The sequence below is a fragment of the Seriola aureovittata genome, chromosome 22 (genome assembly GCF_021018895.1).
Source record: "Seriola aureovittata isolate HTS-2021-v1 ecotype China chromosome 22, ASM2101889v1, whole genome shotgun sequence".
NCBI lineage: Eukaryota > Metazoa > Chordata > Actinopteri > Carangiformes > Carangidae > Seriola > Seriola aureovittata.
In genome coordinates this window covers 13,806,904-13,821,372 of record NC_079385.1, presented here as the reverse complement: position 1 = coordinate 13,821,372, position 14,469 = coordinate 13,806,904, and the positions used below count along the sequence as shown (strand labels likewise).

At 43.3% G+C, this 14,469-nt stretch overlaps 1 protein-coding gene across 6 annotated transcripts in view; it reads right to left on the bottom strand.

Moving 5' to 3' along the window:
• pcloa (piccolo presynaptic cytomatrix protein a) overlaps nt 1-14,469 on the bottom strand; it is a 59,337-nt gene that overhangs the window by 20,766 nt on the left and 24,102 nt on the right. For 5 of the 6 annotated variants that reach the window (XM_056367417.1, XM_056367421.1, XM_056367422.1 and 2 more), the window contains exons 5-10: nt 8,494-12,601; nt 6,603-8,146; nt 2,918-4,988; nt 1,101-1,148; nt 384-466; nt 159-234 (exon numbers count right to left, since the gene is read on the bottom strand). In XM_056367417.1, coding sequence (XP_056223392.1) covers nt 159-234; nt 384-466; nt 1,101-1,148; nt 2,918-4,988; nt 6,603-8,146; nt 8,494-12,601 — 7,930 coding nt within the window. The remainder of the gene's footprint in view (nt 1-158; nt 235-383; nt 467-1,100; nt 1,149-2,917; nt 4,989-6,602; nt 8,147-8,493; nt 12,602-14,469) is intronic. The other variant, XM_056367419.1, reaches the window with a different exon arrangement.

Below are 14,469 nucleotides of genomic sequence, written 5' to 3'. Positions count from 1 at the left end.
TGCAGTCAGTAAGCATTGGGGTCAATAAGATCTAATGCATGCCTCAGTCAATAACACATTAGCTTTTAATACATGCCTCTTTGAATGCACACTAGTCCTACTCATGCAGCAGCATGCTGATGGTGTTATTGAATGAAATGTAAACTGTGGTACTTTACCTGAGACACTGCGGTCTTTGGGATCCCTTTGCAGTTTGACCCTGAGGTGAGGGAAGGGGTAGAATGGGCCTTTTCCCTGTGGTCCATACACAATGGTGAGATGTTATGTATGTACAAGGTAAATGGGAAACAGTTAAGTATGGATTCTTTGCAACATGAACATATATGTGGCATTTAGGTGCCCAGTGTACAGTATGTGTGTGTGTTTTTTCTTTCCTGTTTCACCTGTCTCTTTTCTTGTCCGTTCTCTGAGCGCCCATCTCTTGGTTTGTCAAACCAGTCCGTCTCTTCTCGTCTAAGGTGGTATGCTTCAGGGATAAAAACAGGCACTACTTCAGAACCAATCTGAGAACTTGGACATTTCCATCCTACTGGAGAGAATGGATTCATTTCATTGAAAGGTGATTACAGGCCATATAGCAAAAAATTTAAAGTAAATACTAATTATAAACAGGGATAAAAATATGAGGAAGGTAAAATGGCCAAAAGAAATTTTGATTTATTATTTCACTTTTTTGTGAAAAGGAAAAAGGACGCCAAACTTTTCACAGGTACTGGAAAATAAGCGGAAACAATAATGCAGTTTGAATAAAAATAGTATTAGTACAGTATGTACAGAAGCAAAATCTAAACCTATAGTGCGGTAATTTTCTATGAATGTAAATGTTGGGTATGCATATATTTTTCAATTGTTATGAAGGTGAATGTGTTTCTTCCAAAACATATGTACAGTACATCTTATATGACATTTGTAAAATTGCATATAAAATCTGTAAAATTTGTTTTGAATTGCAAGTGAAAGTGGTATTTATATGCCATTTTACAAGTGTCTTAGACCTCCCAAACATTTAGTCATCATTTTATGGAGCTCTGCATTTGACTTGTGGTGCAAGGTTAATATGTTAGCTAATGGATGACTAAAGAACTGAACTAATACTCTACCATTGGCTGCATCGTCTCTGTTCAAAGCCATCAGGGAATCACTTAGGGCTGGAATCAAGGCAAATCAGTTTACATTGCAAAATGACGGGATCCATATGAATTTAATAACAAGTAATTATGCTGCATTCAAGACAACTGCGAACTGGGACCTTTAAACTTTTAAACCAGAAAGATACAGTAAAAAATCGTACTTTCATCAGAGTCTGCACTTACTAAAACTGGCACATTTTGATGCTGCTTTAATGAAAATACTGTTCTCAGCTTTAATGAAGTACTTAATGAAACACAGTATTTATTGGGATACAATTTAGTCACTGCTGCAAGAGTACACACTGACAGTATCTTGTTTATATCAAATTAATGGTTTATTGTTTTATATCCAAGAGTTTTAAAAGAGGAGATTGTACTAAAGTGAGATTTACCCAAATTTTCTTAAAAATTTAGTTCTCTTTCCTATAGGATTAAGACACTGTTCAACACATTTTACAAAAACTGGGTCTTCTGAGTGATGATCGCTGAGAAAACGGCATGCTTTCAGTAATAGAAAGTGTAGAGAAAAATAATGAAATGGAATATTTGTTCAGCAAATTAGATTTTCAGTGCTTTCTTGCATTATTGATTTTTTCCATTAGATTCTTTCCTGATTTATAATAAAAAACACAGAGAATAATGGGCCATACTAATAGAGTGCATTGTTTTTGATTAAAGTTAGGCAGTAATACCTTTAGGAAATGCATTATGAAGAACTGTATAGAAAGATTAACAGGCATAAATGTATTTCATGCAACATAAAGTCACTGATGTATCACAATACATACAAGCAAGTATTCACGACAAGACATGCAATTTAAAGTTTTGTATTTATTACACATATGTAAGTGTTGCAACCAAATATCATGCATTTCAAACATAAAAACAATCAAGGTCTTTCTACTGTGACTCTTGACATTTTTTTATGACATTATAATGCAGTGAGGGTTTAATCTATAGTTTGTTATCATAATAACTAAACCCACAAATACGTTTATAAACTTAAATGTGATTATGAAATACACCAATAATATCCACTATCCACTTTACACAACTATCCAAAGATATACTCCATGTACCGTTGGTACCGCTATGTTACAGTACAATATACTGTCATTTTGAAGAGTCATTTTAGAAGAACTGGCTCAATTGATAGAATTTTTGACCAATTATGTAAATTTCAAGTGGGGAGGCACTTTTTCAGTGTATCATTTGTGAAAAAAGAATTAGTTTTCTAAATCTGACATAAGTTCAACTATTGTGCCTCAAGCCTCGTTTACTTAGTAGGATTTGAGCAACTTGAAAATCTGAATAGAAACAGCTACAAATGACAGCATGCTCTAAATAAAATATGGACTGCCAGAAGCGGAAGCCTCCCACACATTGTAGCTGTAACATAAAGTTAGACTGTACGATGCCATGCAGCGAAATAATATAGGAAACGGTTACACAACATCTTGAATGCAAGGAGAAACACAGTGCATGCATAAAGATTCAAGCCCATACTATAAGACATAGAGCACAATGTACAAAAGTATGCATGCACACCAGATCTCATCAGAGTGACCAAATGTACCAGAAAATAAAATGAAGATATATTCACCAAAGTTATGGTTGAACATGAAAACGTGAAAACGTCGAAACATGCAGACTTTCAATAAATACACAATAGCTAAATATTACCCACATTGGTACTAAACGCATGCAAGACAAACAAATATCACACACTCTCAAGGATGAAACATTAAATAGAAAAAGAGAGACAGCGTGACAAGTATGTTTTTTACCTTCACTATCTGACATGGTGCCCTGAAGGTCATCCAGAAGCACATAACCCCTACCCCTGGTTGGCTCTTCCCTGATATGTTGCTGCTGCTGGGAGTCCTGCAAGGAGAGGCAGGAACCAAACTGGTCCCTTGAATCAGCTGAGATGGGTGGCAGAGGTCCAGCCGATGCACGTGCCATGCCCATAGGCTGCCCAACAGGGCTCAAGGGACTCTCTTCCTCTGAGTTCTGGGCCACTATAGGTATTCGGCCACGTCCACTTTGCACAATAGGAAGGCTGGTGGGTTTAGTGCGACCAGAGGGGGTTTGATAACTTGGTCCGTCTCCAGATGCTTCACCGTCCCCTTTAAGCCTCAATGAGGAGCTGGAAGGGTCCCTTTTGATAGACAAGTCCAGGCCATAGCAAGACGTGGGCCTGGATGAGGGTCTTGAGCGGCTACCACTAGGATAAGCAGAGTCCAATCCCAAACTCTGGCCCAAATTTAGTGACCCAGCCAAGTTGGCACCCAAGGTGGACCCAAGGTACTTTTGCTGCTCAGCAATATTCTTACGAAGGCCAAAGGTAATTTCATCCTGCATAAGCCGGCTGGATCTTGGAGATGCACTCGTAGACCCCAGATAGCTGGTATAGTCTGTTTCCAGACCTCTGCTGTCTGTAATAGAGGAATACTTGGAGGAGATTTTAGGATCTAATAGTGGAGTCTTGTGTTTTTGGTACAACATAGATGCTGGGAGTTGTTTAGCTGCCTGCTTCTCTAGAGTAAGTCGACTGATGCTGTATTTTTCTGACTTTGGGTAGTGTCTTTGGGAGTAACTAGAGATGCTAGTGCTTGGCGTATAGTAGTGCTGGGAGAGACCTGTCAGTTGTTCTAAGTTTTCTGTCCCACCCGTACTTCTCCTAAACTCTTGCTTAAGCTGCTGCTTCAGGAGTTTCAGTTCATATGGTTCCTCCATTGTATCCTCTTCATCAGGGGTCTTTCCAAAAGTATGGAGTCTGGAGGTGGATCCCAGATAGTCAGTAGACCCCAGATCTGCAGCACTTCTTCGCAGCAGCTTCTCTGCCTTGGCTAGCTCCCTCTCAGCCAGGCTATAAGATGAAGACAGGCCTGTGGAGCTCTTAGCCAGTTCTGCAGCGTCTTCCAGCAGCATGTAACTCCGAGGCGTATGGTGATCTACATCTGGGTAATAGGAATCAGAGACAGCTGACATGGGGCTACCTGCTATACTTCCCACCTCCAAGGCTCTGAGGTCTAGGTGGTTGCCGTATTTGTCATACTTGACTCCCAGGTAAGCTGAAGATGTGGGATCAGGCTGGCGACTAATGACATCATATTTAGTTGCATCCAGCTCTGAGAGGAGGGCTGCTTGTCTGGCAGCTTTCTGCTGCAACAAGAGCATCTGGTGGTAACTCTGCTGCTGGGAGCTAGTGAGCGAGGGGACAGAGGAATAGATGGAATGAGACTGGTAGGACTGGGGTGTCTGATACAGAGTCTGCTGGTATTGGCTTTGTGGGTATTGATACTGGGAGTATTTTCCATACTCATGCTTGGTTTGAGGTGGGACAAAGTCATCCAATTCTGACTGAGGAGCTGTCCTGGGACGTTCAAGACCATGACCTTCAATCTCTTCATCTTCACCACCTCCATGCCCACCTCTAGTCTCTCGGATGTTACTAACCTCACTGTCTGACATGTAATCTCTGTCCTCAGCAACACTCTGTAAGTAGGCCCTTTCTCTCTTCTCTCTCTCTTTCAGCAGCGCATCTTTTCTCCGATTAATGCCCATCTCCAAATATCTCAACTTGGCATCAATCTCTTTCTCCTCCTCATCGAGCTCTGCTTGTCGTTTGCGGAGCTTGGAAGACTCACGTTCCACCAGATCTAGCTCACGATCAATGTCTTGCAGAATCTTGGCACGTGCCATGTTAGAATTGCGGCACATTCTTCGGCGGGCAGAACCAGTGCTGTATGCTGTCTGGCTACTGGTTGTGGACTCATCCTCTGACGGTGGATTGGGGAGAGTCCTCTTCACCTTCTTTTGAGTGCCTGTTGGTGTGCCACCTGAGCCTTTCCCCTGTGGGAAAAATAAATGAAAAATTTATTAGCACTTTAGAAATTGTATTAAACCGTTTTCTTAATCTACAAAATAAATGAGTCAGCTTTTTGTAAAAATGAAGTTCTCTGAACCATATTAATCGGATAAAATTAGCGTGAGGTAATTGCCAAATATTGCATGATTTCATATATGTAATCAAATGTTTAAAAATGGGAAAAGGATGTCAATTCTGGTCATGACTATAAATTAGGAGGTGAAAATTGTGTATTTGAATGTATAAAAGGTTATTAGAAAACACATGTATTGATCACCCTTTGTACATCCCTGTAAAATATGTATTCCTGCCCAAAAATGGTACCGACTACTTGCTAAATTGTACAATCCTAAATGTAGTCTCATAAGAAGTAATTTATTCACATTAAGCCTCTATGGATATCTGACAGCTCAATATTTTCCTGCAAGCTCAGCTTATTTCCCATCCTTTTATGTATGTATGAGATTCTCAGCAGTGAATTGCCGAGGCAGAAAACTGACTTCCATACCCCATGGGGGCCAAGAGCAACATAGGATGTCTAAGCGGGTATGCGCAACCTGTTCAGTTGTTTCTTTTATGACTATGTTCCATTCTGTATGTCAGCAAACAAAAAATTCAAATATTACTTTGAATGTTTTCATCGCGCATAATACAGTATTTAAGTAGAAAATGCCTACTGTAATTCTTAAAGTTATACAGCTGAATTTAAGCTTTTACATATAATATGTATTGTATGAACATTCAAGTCTGCACTGGGTAACTTTGCTAATGTCTCTATTGTCAGAATGTGAGGTTGGTACATCCCTTGGGCTAAGGTCACACCAATTTACAGGATAAAAATAGTATAGCACTGAATGCAGGATATATGCATATCCCAAGCATTAGACTGATTTAAGTATAACTACATTTCCTTGTATACCAGGCTCATAGAAATATTCTATGACAAAAAAAAGTATGTCTTTGGTTGACTCACCATCCTATTTAATCTATTAAATAGTTATTTTTTCAGTTGTTCCTCTATGTTTGAGTTATCCAACTGTTTAGAGGAGCATTTAGCAGTCATGGTGCAGCAAACTGTGTGAATTGCCACTTCTAAGGCCACAAATGGCAGCAGTATTCCTTCTTACTAACATACATGCATGCCACACAGTATGATGTGCAAGTTTCTTCATGCAAACGTGAAGAGAACATGCAAACTCTTGCTCCGGGGCAGGAATGCTAACCACTGAGCCATCATGTCACTTGTGCTACATGAGCGTGACATGAAAAAGGATGGTTTTGTTGGTGTTCCAAGATGCTTGACTTGTATGGAGCAATAATTCTTGGATTATATTAATCCACAGGATAATATCTGAAAACTTTAATAATTTATACTATACTATACTGGTGATCTTATCTTGTTTGTTGTGTACACTGTACAAATATTTACTCATGTATGCTGCTGAATAAAAATAGTGTAAAGCCTATTGCCATAATGAACCAAGAAAAACTAACATCACTGGAGCTATTACTGTGGTATTTTATCAATAAATTTGCTCAAACTAGAAAAACTTCTCCATAAACAACTGGACAACATTTCTAACTTAAGTGCTACTCACAGTATAGCTATCACCATACTGGGTGCCAGATGTTGCCTTTTCTTCTCCTGTTGGACTCATGGGCTTGGGGTCAGACATGGATCTCTGCATGGCTTTTGGTCCCCTGGGACTTGCTGGAGAGGCTTTTGATGGATCTGTACTTCCCCTTAGCTTTTGTGGGCTTGTATCACCCAGTGATTTCTCATAGGACACAAACTCAAGGGATTTGCTGGGGGATATGCAGGGGGATATGGGGGAATAGAGCACTTTTGGAGATTTAGGAGGGGCTTGAAGCGTAGAGGAATCAACTTTGAGGTTAGGAGACTGGCCTATTTCTAAGGGGGTAGGTCGTTTCTTTGGTGAGGTCCTCTCAGAGTCCGACAGCTCCACCCTGGTGTCCATTCTAATGTTTCCCTCTGTATCTGTTTGTATAGAAATCTCAGTATGGGCTTGAAGAGACATCTCTGACTGGCCACCTCTATCACCCCTGGCCGTGCGTGGCCGGCTTTGTCGGCTTCTGGTCTGAGCTTCCCATTCCTCTTGATCCTCATCGTCAGTCTGCACACAACTGTCAACACTCTTTTTAGCACTTCTCTTTTTTCTCCCTGCTGTGTAAGCTTTGCTGACAGTCTCATCCTCATCATCTGTCTGGCATCCACTATCCGTAATTTTCCGGGCCAGCACTGTGCCATCAGGTCCTAAGACAAGTGCCTCCTGCAAGCCATGCCCTGGCATGTCCCCACCAGGGTACATCTGACGAAGCTTTTGCTCTTCCAGTTGCACCCGCAGTTGCTCTTGAAGTCTCTGAATCTGCTCAAGCTGCTGCTGTTGTTGGGCATAGGTTTCTTTCTGCATCATTAAGTGAGCCTGTCTTTCCTCTTCTTGTTGGGCCAGGATCTGCTGCTTCATAGCCTGCAGCTCCTCCAGTTCCTTCTGTACTAGGAGCTGTTCTTGCTCACGGAACCGCTGAATCTCCTGGCGCTCCCACTCTAATTCCTCAGCCAGGCGCTGTTGCTTGAGTTTCTCCATCTCTAGCCTCTCACGCTCTACCTGATATTGGCCATCCCCAGGAACCATGGGTGAGGACAGAGCTTCCAGTGAAGCAGCTATGGCCTCCAGGGATGCATCAGTGTAGGTGTCAAGGGATAAAGAGGTTGTTGCTGTGGTGACTGAATCAGCAGCAGTAGTACCCCCTCTAGAGATCTCCAGATTGAGTGGGGCATCTCCCTGTTCTTCTGTTGCAGTAGTGGAGATGGTGGACAGGAAACTGTGGGACCGGGTAAGTGGCAAGCTCTGGAGGTTGGACAGGGAAGGCATGGTGTCGCTGGTATGCATACCTGACAGAGTGTTGTATGTTGTACTAAAGATGGACCCAGGTTGGGTGGTAATGGCATACGTAGATGGGATTGGTGCTGCAACAGAGGAATAGACCACGCCATTTGATGACCTCAAGACGCTGCTTGTACCAAAGAGTGTACCAACTGCACTTGTAACTCTGGCTTGGGAATAGGGTGGAATTGTCATTCCTGCGTAAGTCCCTTTCTTGGAGTAGTCAACAGCTTCACCTGTCAAAAGTCAAAAATATCAGTTGAGTCCAAATATTGCAGACTTATTCAATTTTGAAGCAAGCCATGCCTTATCCAAATTATGAAAAAGGGCGGAGAAGGGAAAAAAAACCTCCAATGTTGAGAAGTGCAACAAGCATATACAAGATGTACAGTAACAGCATGCGGGCACATGCAAAAGCATTATGATGACAGAACAAAAAAAAAGAAAAGAAAAAAGAATTGTCCATGCAAAATAAAAATAAAAAGCAAAAACAAACAAAAATGTTTGCCACGTTAGCCGTGAATGAGTGGTGGCAGTTCAAAGTGACATTTAAGTGACAGGTCTGCAATGTCACTGCACTGACCTGCATCAGAAAGCTTTGCTGAGGTAAGATCTACTGCACCCTCTGTGGTGCCACTGAAATTATAGCTGTTCTTACTCTTATAAAAGAACAGGCCAGCTTCTGCTAGGTTTGTGTCTGACATCGATGGTTTAATTCCACCGAACCCTCTCATGCCATAAGGTGATCGGTCATACTGATAATGGTCATCACGATATCCAAAACGGTCTTCAGGCAAGGGTGTGGTAGGTTGCTGAGCAGTGCAGCTTCTGGCAAATGGGAGCTTGTAGACAACATCACAGCATACAGCTCTTTTTCCTGCAGTCAGATCCACTGGTTTGCCATCATCATCTGTGATTACAGCTGTGACCGTTTCTGCCGAAGCACCATCTACGGATACCACAGTTTGGAATGGTTTTGTTGTGCTAAGATCAACAGCTCCTGCCACTGTGGTTGTACCCGTATTCAATCCATTGGCAACACAACTTGCAACACAAGTTGGTGCAATAGTGACAGGAGTGGTGGTCTGGAAAGTTCCTCCACCTGTGCTTGATCCAACTGAGAGGTTGATGGGGATCTCTGTGCCAACATGAGTGGAGGGCTGAGAATCAATTGGCCGATAAATAATTTGAGAAACAGGCTCAAACGCTTTATTTTTTGTTAGCTGAAGGGGCACTGAAGATGCTTGAGACGTATCTAGTTTGTCACATCGCTGGAGTGTTGCAGCACAGGTCACAATGGTGATACTATCCGTCACTATAGAGACAGTAGATGATTCAGCACTGAGGTTGACCACCGATGACTGCACTGCACTGTTTTGGCGACTGACATCAGTCACAAAGGACTGACGTCTTGAGTCTGTGCCAGCAGAAAGATCCACACCATTCCTGCCTGATTCTGGGTCGACCTTCATAGTCCTAAGATCTACCACCTCAGAAGGTTGGAAGGCCTGTCCATTCTGTGCAGGCATTGGGGACTTAGGTTTCTCCATTGAGATTGGGACACCATTTGCCCTTGGAGCCGGCACTGGTGGTGGTGTCCTTTCATGAACAACTGAGACAGTTGTCCTTTGGACTTCTGTGGTGACCACTTGAGAGATGAGGTTAGGCATAACCACAGGTGGCTGTGCTGAGGCAGATATAGCCTCAATTATGTGACAAGAACTAGATACGTGTTTTTCTGGGCCACAAATCTCTTGGCTTTCAATGGATTCTGTGACTCGTGTGTATGCCAGAGGCACCCTGGTTGTTTGAGGAGGGGTTGGTTTTGGATGCTGCTGTGGATATGACTGAGGTTGAGGCTGTGGTTGGTAATAACTTTGGGGCTGAGCTTGGTGTGAAGGAGATGCTGGGCCATGGCTACTGGGAGCTTGAGTTGAGACACTGTCTACTGGAGAGCTGGGCTGAGATGGCAGTGTGATGACCACATATGTGTCACGAAGATTGCTGGCATATCTTGGAGAAGAAGGAGACTTTGGTGAGGGCTGAAACTGCTTGGTCTCAGAAGAGGGGCTCAGATTGAGGGCTATGTCAGGAGGACCAGTGGGAAGTGCAGTTGGTCTTGGTGGATGTGGGACATGGGCAGGTGAAGAAGGCTGTGAGCCAGGCTTTGGTGCAATTGGTGGTTTGACACCATGTCCTGGTCTGTGGCTATCGCCAATCCCAGCAGGAATGGATGGCTTTGGGGGAACAGGAGGGGGAACATGAGGTTTGTATGTTGGTGTAACTGCTTGTCTTGTAGGTGGTCCTTGGGCTGTAGTCATAGCCACTGTCTCTGGTCTGGTTGGAGCTGCTGAAGCCTGAGGTGGAAGTGGAACTGGAGGTTTCCTGGGAAAAACAGTAGGTTTTGGTGGGGTGGGGGGAGGCAGTGGTGGTGCAACAGGTACTTCTGCTTTTTCCTGAGAATTAGCCCTACGCAGGACGCTTGGCTTAGGGGGCACAGGTGGGGCAGTTGACACTACACTGGGAATACTGGGTGTGTACTGGGGAACTGTGGGCAAGGGTGATACACTGGCAATAACAGGGACCGACACTCTTGTGAATGCACTAGATAAGTCGACAACATCAGCCTGGGATGCTGCAATTGTGGTGTGAGATTGCTGATCCGCTGTGGATGATGGAGAAGACTCAGAAAACACTCCAACAGGTTCAGTTTCTGTTGGTGATGTTGTGTCTGATACTGGAGTAATCTCCTCTTCCTTTCTTATCATACTCTCGTCATCAGAGGACAACTCTCCTGAAGAGCACTGCGTCACCTTTAAGTCCGGGATGGGGTGGAGTGCCCTTCTAGATGCGGTGGCTTCCATTTCTGGCTCCTGCTGAGTTGGACTTGTTCCGGGAGTCAGCACTCTTTTCATTAGCTCTTCATAGGCTGCTTCAGCATCCAACAATGGCTTCCCGTCTTTGGCCAGTGTTACTGGACTGCTTTTAGTGAAGGTGTTTTCAGCAGGTTCCAACACAATTTCTGGATTAGTGCTTTCCTTTTTCGGCTGCATATTTTGATATTCCTGCTCCAGCTGCATGAATTCCTTCCTCTTCTTTATCATGTCTTCATAAACTTCATCTGGTGATCTCAGCTTTTTGGTCTGAGAGGGAACAACAATCTTCTCTGGCTCTCCAAAATCAACTGCTGAATTGTCGATAAGAGATGCATAGGCATAGTCTTCAATGAGCATGCCTCCATAAAGGGACTCTTTTCCTGGTTGAATCTCACCTTTATCAAGGGTTGGAGACTTAGCCCTCAGCATTATTTCCTCATAAGCCTCATCAGCAGATTTAAGAGATTTTTTCTGTGATTTATCAGTATTTTGATCTTCTGTTGGGGAGTGAAGAGATACAGATGTAGGCAGCTGATATGTTTTCTGGACTGCTGCAATCTTTGCAGCATGGATTTCAAACCCTTCGGGATCTGATTCAATACTAGGGGAGAAATCCGAGCAGGATGATCGTCTGATCTCTTCCATTTCAGCTTCTTGCCTCAGTTCTTCAGTTGGTGAGGCATCTTCAATGGGGGAAAGGTTGCTCGGTGGTGTCTTCGGGCGCTCTCGCCTCCTCTGTGCTCGAATCTCTTCTTTGTCTTTCTTGGATTTTTTCCCTGAGCCCTTCTGTTTTTCTTGCTCCCTGAGCAGCTCCTCTTCTTCCCGTAACTCTTCCTCCTCAGAGGAGTCTTCAATAGTTGGCAGCATTTGACCAGGTTGTCTGTGTTTGGCTTTCCTGTGTTGTTTACCTTCATCAGAACGGATATGGCTGGGACTGCTACTGTCACTGTCTTCATCCAGTGATGAGAGGGATGTTGGGGATGTCCCAGGAGTGAAGCTGGATGCATGTAGACTGGATGACCCCTCACCTCTAGACCGATCATCTGGAGAGTCTGTAAGGCTTTCCATTTCAAGCTCTCCATCATCATTAGTTATGCGCATAGGGCAGCTGGTTGCATTCAGCTCCATACTTTGGAATTTGCGAACTGCAGTACCACTTTGATTCTCCTCTTCATTTGCTTCTGGTCCCCCTTTGTCTATGTCAGGTTTATCCAATGAGCCATGGAGTTGTTTATCCTCTCCATCATCTGGACTTATAGTGCTTTTCTTTGTAAGTCGCCGGGCTTTTCCTGACGTGCTCCTCTCTACAGCCTCTGTTTTCTTCTGCTCCATTTGTTTTTTCTCGTTCTCTCTGATCTTTCGCCGGATTCGGTTTTCCTCATCAGATGGGGAAGCATCCTCATTCTCACTCATTTCCATTATTTGTTTCCGAATAAATTCTTCATCATCCCCTGACATTGGGCTTTCTTTTCCAAAGCTTTCACTGCTATCATCCAGGGAATCTGCTCTGACATCCATGGGGACAAGGAGCTTTTTCTTTGTGGTACCTTTGGTATTCTTCTCAGATAGTTCTCTGTCATCTTCTGAGCTAGGCGAGTCAGGTGAGAGAGGAAGGACCTCTAATTTACGTCTGGTCTTTAGGGTGTCTGTTAGTTTCTCCTCCTCATCCTTCAGTTGTGTGTTTGCCTGGGCCTCAAGAATGGGAAGGACTGTGTTTTCCAGCTTTGCTAGGTCTGATGGGCTGGTGGGACTGCTCTCCTTTGCAGCCATTTCTTTATCTCCAGGCTCTTTCAGGGTCTCCACTGTTTTCACCTGCTGGATTGAAAAAAAGACAGAAGTAAGTTTTTTCCTCAGATACTACAATAAGAAAAAATTACATAATAAATATTTAAATTTTTTGAGCATGTTAGATGCTTTTTAGAAATGTCTTTAGAAATAAAACAAATGCTGTGCGAAGGTAATCGTATGATCTACCACTACTTGTGCTTAATACTATGGTCACCTCAGCAACTGCATCTTCATCACTGGGTTTTCTCTGAGGCTGAGCTTTAGCCTCCTCTTTCTCCTCCACATTAGTGTTCCCCTCCTCTGGGCCTTTGTCCTGCTCACTAACTTCAGAGACTGGGATTTCAGGTTCTGCTACAGGGACTGAAGCTACTGATACAGACGCACCTCCATTTTCAAAAGCTTCTTCCGTCTTTGATATTGTGTTCTCTCCCACATCAAACTGTGCAGTGGCGTCTTTGTCACAGACTGTGCTTGCCTCTGATAATGGAATAGTTTCCTGGATATTGCCAGCAACAGGTTGTGGCTCACCCTCTTTTTTGTAAAGTTTTGCTTCCTCCTCTTTGACTGACGGCTCTGTAACTTTCTCGAGCTGTTTCTCATCACTGCCCGTCTGAGCTAATGCCTCCCTCTCTACCTCATATTGATTTTCAGCAATGCTGGTTGTCTTTTGTGAACCAGCCTCTATCTCATCCTGAATGAGTTTCTCTTCACAGGCCTGATCACTAACTTGTGTCTCACTAATAACAGCTGAGGATGACACCATCTCTATACTTTCCACTGGGTTCTCAACACTGACCTTTTCCTGCTCTTTAGAATCAGGAGGTGGGGGAACAACTGTTTCCTCAGATTTATCATCTTCTTTTAACATGGTATCTAAAGGTGTCTGCTTTTCCTCTTTCTGCGCAACACTCTCTGCTTCTTTCTCCTCTGATTTCTCTGGCAATGACACTGTCTCAACAAGGCTTTCCTCGACAGGTGATGGTTCATGTTTTCTTCCAGCTTCTATCTCTTTATGTGTTTGTATCTCTTCTTTTGGGATTTCTTCAGTGACAGTCTGAGCTGTTTCTGTCTCAGTAGACGAGGATGCTAGACTTGAATTTGCATTATTAGGCTCCTCCTCTGGAGGTTTCTGGTCATTTGTCCTCTCAGTTGTGTTCTGTTCAGTTGCTTCTTCTTCTAAAGCTTTCCCTCCATCAGCTTTCACCTCAGTGGAACTATCTGCAGCTGCATTCATCTGAACTGCCTCATCTCCAAAGGCTTTGTCATTAGATGATTTATTCTCAGCGCCTGCCTCCTCAATAGCTCTCTCCTCAACAGTTTCTTTTTCAGCAACTTTCTCCTCAATTATTTTTTCTTTACTTGTTTCCTCGCCAGACTTCTCATGTATTTCCTGCTTAACTGTTTCCCCTTTGGTAACAACTTCCTCAAATGCTTTTGTCTCAGTCATGTTCTCCTCATTTGCTTTCTCGAGAGCTCTGGTTTCTCCTTCGACTGGAGCAACAGATGGTGACTTATCTGCTAGGTTAGGTGCTCCAGGTTTGTCCTCTTTTTCTATGGGTTTCTTTTCCGATTCATTAGCCTGACCTTTCTCCTCTGAAGCTGGGACAGGATGTTTTTCTGACTCTACTGAAGAGCTTTCAGATTCTACGCTTTTCGCTGGCTCTTTTTTTAATTCTTGCTGGGTCTTGTCAGGTTTATGGACCTCAACGTTGTCAACGTGGTCTACAGGAGGAGGATGAGGAGCATCTTCTGTGAGTGCTGGCTTCTCTACTACTGCTTCTGGTTTTGCCTTTATTTCTACAGTATTTTCAGCCTTGATATTGGGCGCTACAATGTCATCCTCAAGTTTTTTAGTGATGTCTGTTTGCTCCACATTAAAATGTGTGTTTACTGTA